General features: G+C 48.2%; 2 protein-coding genes across 3 annotated transcripts; both read right to left on the bottom strand.

The window, feature by feature from the left end:
- Nucleotides 1-136: 136 nt before the first annotated feature.
- Nucleotides 137-1,721, bottom strand: Mblac1 (metallo-beta-lactamase domain containing 1). The gene is made up of 2 exons (XM_003470166.5): nucleotides 1,580-1,721; nucleotides 137-1,299 (listed from the first exon to the last, which is right to left on the bottom strand). The coding sequence occupies exons 1-2, from the start codon at nucleotides 1,585-1,587 to the stop codon at nucleotides 465-467; spliced, it is 843 nt and encodes a 280-aa protein (XP_003470214.3). The 5' UTR covers nucleotides 1,588-1,721; the 3' UTR covers nucleotides 137-464.
- A 205-nt stretch (nucleotides 1,722-1,926) lies between these two features.
- Nucleotides 1,927-6,708, bottom strand: Cnpy4 (canopy FGF signaling regulator 4). Of its 2 annotated transcripts, XM_003470167.5 has the most exons (6): nucleotides 6,473-6,701; nucleotides 4,168-4,294; nucleotides 3,984-4,080; nucleotides 3,616-3,738; nucleotides 2,764-2,881; nucleotides 1,927-2,671 (listed from the first exon to the last, which is right to left on the bottom strand). In XM_003470167.5, the coding sequence occupies exons 1-6, from the start codon at nucleotides 6,585-6,587 to the stop codon at nucleotides 2,520-2,522; spliced, it is 732 nt and encodes a 243-aa protein (XP_003470215.3). In that variant the 5' UTR covers nucleotides 6,588-6,701; the 3' UTR covers nucleotides 1,927-2,519. The 2 variants fall into 2 exon arrangements, with proteins under 2 accessions (XP_003470215.3, XP_013008231.1); XM_013152777.3 differs by lacking the exons at nucleotides 1,927-2,671; nucleotides 2,764-2,881 and adding an exon at nucleotides 2,888-3,104 and having other exon boundaries at nucleotides 6,473-6,708.
- Between the last annotated feature and the right edge of the window lie 153 nt (nucleotides 6,709-6,861).

Here is a 6,861-nt window from a genome sequence, read left to right as displayed (position 1 = left end):
CCACTGAATGAACAAAAAGTGAATGAATGAATCAACTACGGGGGAGGTTACTGCTGTGCCCTGCACCTTCTCTCAGGAACCTGCACCCTGTGAGAAATAGGCAATTGGTTTGTGACTGATTACCATATTTGCATAATTATCATTATTAACGTTTTAATTTATATTAAAGCAGTTTCCATTTTTATTTTGGAAGACCTTCACAAGAACTTTTTTTCATTTTAATGAAGCCTGCAAAGGATTCAGAGACCTGAGCCAATCCTTCACACCAAATTGGTTGCAGAGACAGGCAGTGATATTGGTGATGGCAGTATCATTGTGAGTGACTAGTAAAACTGCTTTCTGGAATGCAGGAAGTGAGCAGCCATCCTTGCCTGCCCTGATTTGGGCTGACTAGGTCCTTGTATTCTGAATGTTCTCCTTGGAGGGATTTGCTTCACTGACAAAAGTCCAGTCCATCTTAAGACTCATTCTTGCACGATCATTTCCTTATCTCCAACCACTGGCTCCCGTGTGCTGTTCACACAACTATTTGTTTCTGGCTGAAAGGCTTCCCTGATCACCCGAAAAGGGGCTCCATGACCAGGCACAACCACATTGGCGGTGCCTAAGATCCTCCTTCGGCTCCGCTCCTGCGCCACCGGGTCTTCGCTCAATGCCTGCCAGGAGTCCTCGTCTCCATCGCGCTCAAACACATCACCCGCCACCACCACAGTGCCCAGGGCAGTGCTTGCCACCACCACGCTGACGTCCCGCTGGCCCCCGTGGCCTGGTGTGGCCCACACTTCAAGTCCGGGACCCAGGCGCAGGGGCCGCTCCTCACTTAACCCGTGTGGCAGGTAGAGGCCTCCCGGAAGACAGAAATCGTGCGAGACCAGCAGAGCTGCCCCTGGGAACAGCCCCAGATTTCCAATATGATCCGAGTGCCCGTGGGTCCCGACCACTAGAGTCACGTCTCCCGGGGACAAGCCCTGCCCTGCCAGGGCCCCCAGTAGCACCTCCCGAGTCCAGGGTCCCCCAGTATCCACGAGAATGGGGCCACGCGCCGCCTTCTCCAGGGCTGTCTCTGCCTCGCCGCCCGCGGATAGAGACTCTCGATGGCTGGACTCCGGGTCCCAAGCCTGGGGCAGGACCAGGGTGACTGAGCCGTCAGCGCGCACGGCGTCGCCCACACCCACAGTCTCCGGCTCGGAGTAGCCCTGCAGCAGAACCACCACGGAGTACGGGTCGCCGGGCATCAGCAAAGGCGCCCCGCTCAGAGGTTCGGTCCGCACTAAGCGGCTCACGGCAGTGAAGGACGGGCTGGGGAGACAGAAAATGGGACTGAGGGCGAACTCCGAGCTCCACAAGCCTTAGTCCCCCACTACCCAAAAGTCGCCTTCCATCGTAACTTTGCCACCCCTTTTGCTCTTACCGTGGTACTGTATAGCCCTCACCCCCCTGCGGAAGATGGTACAGCCCAACCCTCCTGTAAACCGGATCCTGCTCTCTCGGCGTTTTCGGCTCCCACCCTTCTGGTCTCTTGGTAAACCCTCAGTAGTTATCCTCCGAAGGATATCTATTTTCTTTGCTTACCACTGACCTACTCATAACGCCTCACTTAAGTCTTCCTGATTGAGGAACTCCCGGAAGTTGGACAGGCGCAGGGAATTTTGACCTCTGCGAGGGCCCGTAAACCCAAGGATGGCGGCCGAAGTGGCGCCACGTATGTAACTAATTCCCGCGCACCATAAAATTTGAACCTTCACCTGCCGCTTAAACAAGTCCTCTCTACAATTCTCCGCGCCGCTATCCTTACAGGTTCCTTGGGCTGCAAAACTACCGAGCACATTAGCTACTGGAGAGCGGCATCCAACAGCACTGCTGTCTGGGCACTGCCTCATCAAACAGCTTTAATGTGTATACAGACTTGAAACTGGGCTCAGTTGATACTTTCTTTAAAAAAGTTTAATAGCTATATATAAAACTTGGCACCTGTGAGATTAATATGAAGTAGACGAGTGTCTAAATCAGTACAGCCTCACCCCCACGCAGTGTCCTATTCTTGTTCCCAGCTTGCTGGTATGCAGCCTCCTGGACACAGGTAGGGTACAACATATAGGTCACAGAGAATGTTTCTGTCGTGTTTCCTGTAAGTATCTAAAACCAGATCTTTTGAAAAGCAAAGTGACTTTCCCAAGACCCACAGTTCCATTGGATCGCTGACCTCTGGGGAGCAGTAGAGATATTTACAAGGAAAAGCTTCAAGGTTGTCACCACACACAAACCTGCCAGCTAAGGGGCTGGAATGACAGGCATAGGGTTCATCTGTAGAGGAAGGACTTCCACCTGCTGCACCTACTTTTCTCCCCATAGTTATGCCATCCTTCGTCCTCAAGATCCTGCCTGATACCAGATGGCAAGGAATAGTTAGAAGCACTGAGGTGGGGTCACTTGTACACTAATACACTCTTAAACTGTGGGGCAGGGACAGCTCAGACGACAGGGTTTTTGATAACTCGCTGGGGGTTCAAAGGCAAGGGTCAAAGATCCTCTGGGTCATGCTTGGAGTGTCTTTCTGTCTTTGTCATTTCTTCTACCTCTTCTTCCCCTTCCTTTTCTTTTTCTTCTTCCTCTTCTTTCTCTTGCCCATCTGTGATTTTCTCTTTTCCAGTCCAAGTTTCCTGTAGACATGCTAGGTGGGGTGAGAGAAAATAACTTAAATTTTGGTTCTGGGGATAGGGAATACTGCATCCTAGCCCTAGAGGAGCCCAACCCCACACTTACCAGTTTCAGTAGCTGGGAGAACATGACCTTCACAGAGAAAATGCTGTAGGGGCTGCTCCTGATGGTGGAAGTACCAGTCTCCCACGACATCTTCATACTCCTCTAGCATTGTCTCACACTCGTCAAGTGGAAGAGTGGGATTAGTATCTGGTCTGCTGAACTTTGTAAACTCTGCTCTCTGTTCTCCACTTGCTGTCCTCCCTCCTTCAGCTGACTCATTTTGGAGAGGCAAGTAGCCGGACTAAGCTTGGCTCGGCAGATGTGTGATCTTCATTCAACAAACATTTATTAGCTCCTATTCTGCTAAGTAGGTTATTAAATTCTGAGTCCAGCTCCCTTTCCTGTAAAATAGTCCTGTAGTCAGTCATACCTACCACATCAGATTGTTTCACGAGTAAAATGAAGCAGCAGCTGGAAAGTGTGTTACAATCAGGGACATACAGTAGATGCTCAAAAAGCAATGGTATTAGCCTCTGATTCTTCTATCTTTCTTTTTTCTTAAGTACTGGGGATTGAAGTCCAGGGCCTTCACAGTGAGCTACACCTGCAGCCCTTTTTTATTTTTTGTTTTGAGACAGAATCTTAGTTGCTAAATTGTTTAGGCTGGACTCAATTGTAATCTTTCTGCCATAGCGTCCCAAATTTTGGGATTAAGAGGTGTACATCACCATGCTTGGCTCCAATATTACTTCTTAATATGCTCTTGCTCACATTTTAATGGATGGCATAGTCCTCACTCTGCCCCCTTCTCCCTGCTCAGAGGTGGACATCCCTTACAATCAAATCCTAGGACCTAGCTCCCACCTCAGATTTCCTTCTCACTTTCCTAGACACTGTGGTATCTTATCCTACCTGCTTCTTGAGGAATGTGACTTCCGCGCTGGGCTCATCCCACAGCTCCAAAGGGATCCCCAGATCCACTTTCACTCCCTTCTGCACTAGGCCTTTCAGCACTGTCATGGTCTGACTCTGGCCCTGAAAGACACAGAATATAGAATCTGCCCAGCGCAGTATGACGTCTTTCTTCCATTTTCCCACACATCAGTTTTGTTGACTACTGAAGTCTCAGGAGTGAGTTCAATGAGGGTGAGATGCAGGAGCCTAAACTAAGGAGAGGACACTTCAGAGCTGGGGGGAGATGGCATACAACCCCTGAGAGCCTCAAGGGATATAGGTCTTTGTTTCTGAGAATCAGGTCCTGCCCTGGGAAAAGAGCTGACCTTGGCATATCTCAGTGACCCCTTGCGCTCAGCATGGATACTGTAATCCAGGATACGTTCACATAAATTTTCCAGGGCCTCTTCTAGTCTTGTCTCTCTGTGGGAAAAGGAGAACAAAGACTTCCTGGATCCTGCAAGGACTCTCAGAACAACTTTGGGGGCCGGAAGGTAGAGGGACACTTACGAAACACTATAAGGCACATGTTTCTTCCTCTTGCCTGTGTCCAGCACCTGCCCCAGCTCCAATACCTCTCGAGATCGGCCAGTGAGACTCAGCTTCTCCTGTAGCTCCATGCTCAGTAGCTTACACACTGATAGGAGAGATGTCCAAGGGAATGTAAAAGACCAGTGAATATATCAGCAGATCTGCAGCTGACCAAAGGCAGCAGAGTATGCTGGGTTGGAATCCAACTCAGCCTCTCAGTAACTAATAATCTTGATGTGCCTCAGTTTCTTCACCTCTAAAATGAGGATAATACTATGACCCTTATAAAGGTATAATAAGTATAAAAATTAAGATATAAGTGCTTGCTGTTATGCTGAAATTATTTATTGAGCCCCTTCTGTACACATGGCATACAGAACAGAATAGAGAACAGTAAGACCCACAATCTTGGCAGGGTATAGTGGCACATACCTATAATCCCAGCACTTGAAAGGCTAAGGCAGCAGGATCATCCATGAGTTGGAGGCCCACTTGGGCTACATCAGAAGACCCTGTCTCAACTACTCCTCCCCCAAAAAAGATCCATGATCTTTGTCCCTGGCAATGATGCCTATGTAATCAGATAGATAAACAGGTAATAATATAGTGTGATGGACCCTACACTGGGGGCTAAAACCAAGAAGCTTGATCTGAATAGGAAATGCAAAATTCATTCAAAGATTACTTATTGTCCTCCTACTAGCCTTTGATTTCCGTAAGCATGAAAGAACATCCCATCATTACTCTTTTCATCACATAGCATGTGACCTGGCACTTGGTGGGTACCAAGAAAAGAAATGGCTGATACTGAAGTGACAAGTATGGGGGCAGGGGTTTAGCTTAGTAGCGTAAGCGCCTGCCCTGGCAAACACGAGGTCATGAGTTCCATCCCTGGTACCAAAATAAAGTGACAAGTAAACCAAACAAAAGTACACGTAACCGAAGTGCTTATATGTGCTTGGTCTTGTGCTAAGACCTGAGATCCACAGGTACTCTCTTTCTTTCAGGGGCTTTCAGCATAGCAGGAGGTGACAAAGAAGGCTTCTAGATGAGGTGATATTTAAACTGGGTGTTGAGAAATGGTTATTACGGGGTTTTTTTAGACAACAGGAAAAACAGCAAAGGCAGAGTCGCAACAGAAAAAAAGATGCTCAGTGACCAGGAGACGTTCAGGTTCAGAGTTATCTGAAGCATGGGCACCTTTAGGATGGGAACAGAATATGAAAATGTAAGTGCGGGACTGTAATACGGAGATTTATGTGCACTCTGATCACAGTAGAAGCTCACGTAGGTATTAAAGCAGAAAATGCTAAGATTCCATCTGAGTTTGGAAAGACTGACAGGAGGAAGAAGAATGGTGATGCAGAGGTAGAAGAAGATGAGAAATTAGAATCAAGTTAGGAACACGGATACTGAAATCCTGTGGCATGTGGGGCGAAGATTAAAAGAATCTCAGTAAGAAAATAAAGTCAGGGAGGCAACAAACTAGAGAACCAGGACACTCAATGATCGGGCTCTGAAGGGTTCCTTCCCAGCAGTGTCCCACCCTACGGCAGCTAAGATGCTGCTTGGAGTAAAATCCTTACAGGATACACACTCTGCAAAGTCTCACACTCATGTGAAACTTAGTTGTGTATCCTCCCATCCGATGTTTATGAGTTTCAAGGCCTTACTCATCCACAAACTCCCTCAGGGTAGGGAAGGGTCTGTAATTTGGCAGCGTATCTGCCAGGGCAGGGCAGAGAATGCCTACAAGACAAAAGCCTGACACCTTGCTCCTGCAAGCTCTCCAGATTTAGATCTGGTTGATGACAAGTAGGAAATATCACATACCGATGCTCTCTGCAGATTCCGGCGGTCCAGGGCAGGTAGCCTCCGAACTACAATTCTTACACCGCACTGGGACCCCAGCTTCCAAGAAAAAGCAGACTCCCTCGACCAGGCTCAGGGAAAACTTAATGCCACAGTTTTGGGGTGGCAGTATGCATACCTCCCTTGATCCCATTCCAATTCTGTCAAGTTCCACTAGAGTCTTTTTTTTTTTTTTTTTTTTTTTTTTTTGTCTTTTTCTTTTTTATCGGTACCAGGGATCAAACTCACGACTGCCTGCTTGCAAGGCAGGCGCTTATGCCGCTGAGCTAAATCCTCAGCTCCCAGTTCTACTAGAATCTTACTCAGGACGTCAAAGAGGTCGAGTAACCCACCCATCATAGTTCACCTGGTCTGGCCTAAACGAAGTAAGTAGGGTAGAGAGATGGTAATAGGGACTGCTCCCTTTTGATACCTTCGCATCTGCTGGGCAAGCGTTCTGTGTCATCGTCTTCCTCTCGCGACGTTCCAGCCCAAGCACTATACACTGCCATCACAAGTAACAATATGCCTAACCGTACAGGTCCCATGACAGAGCGACGTCCACAAACGAACACTTTGACTTCAAACTAACTTCGGGAAGGCAGCGGGCCCTTTAAATCCGGAGGCGGACGGCAACAACGTTAAATCCCCGCAGGCCTGGTCGGCGCATGCGCAGAACCAGCCCAAAAGGGGTGGGATCTTAAGAGTAGTAAGGTTCCCGGCTTCTGTTTTGTGGCGCCTCCTGAAGGTCCTGGCCGGTGTGTGGTGAAGTATTAAATCGAAGTAATTAAAATAAGAACGTGTACTTCTCACATGTATTTA

The sequence above is a fragment of the Cavia porcellus genome, unplaced genomic scaffold (assembly GCF_034190915.1).
Source record: "Cavia porcellus strain 051 isolate PalLab524CR breed Dunkin Hartley unplaced genomic scaffold, mCavPor4.1 scaffold_23, whole genome shotgun sequence".
In the NCBI taxonomy this organism is placed as follows: Eukaryota; Metazoa; Chordata; class Mammalia; order Rodentia; family Caviidae; genus Cavia; species Cavia porcellus.
Note: the sequence above shows the minus strand (reverse complement) of the source record. Positions and strands in the feature narration are given on the sequence as shown.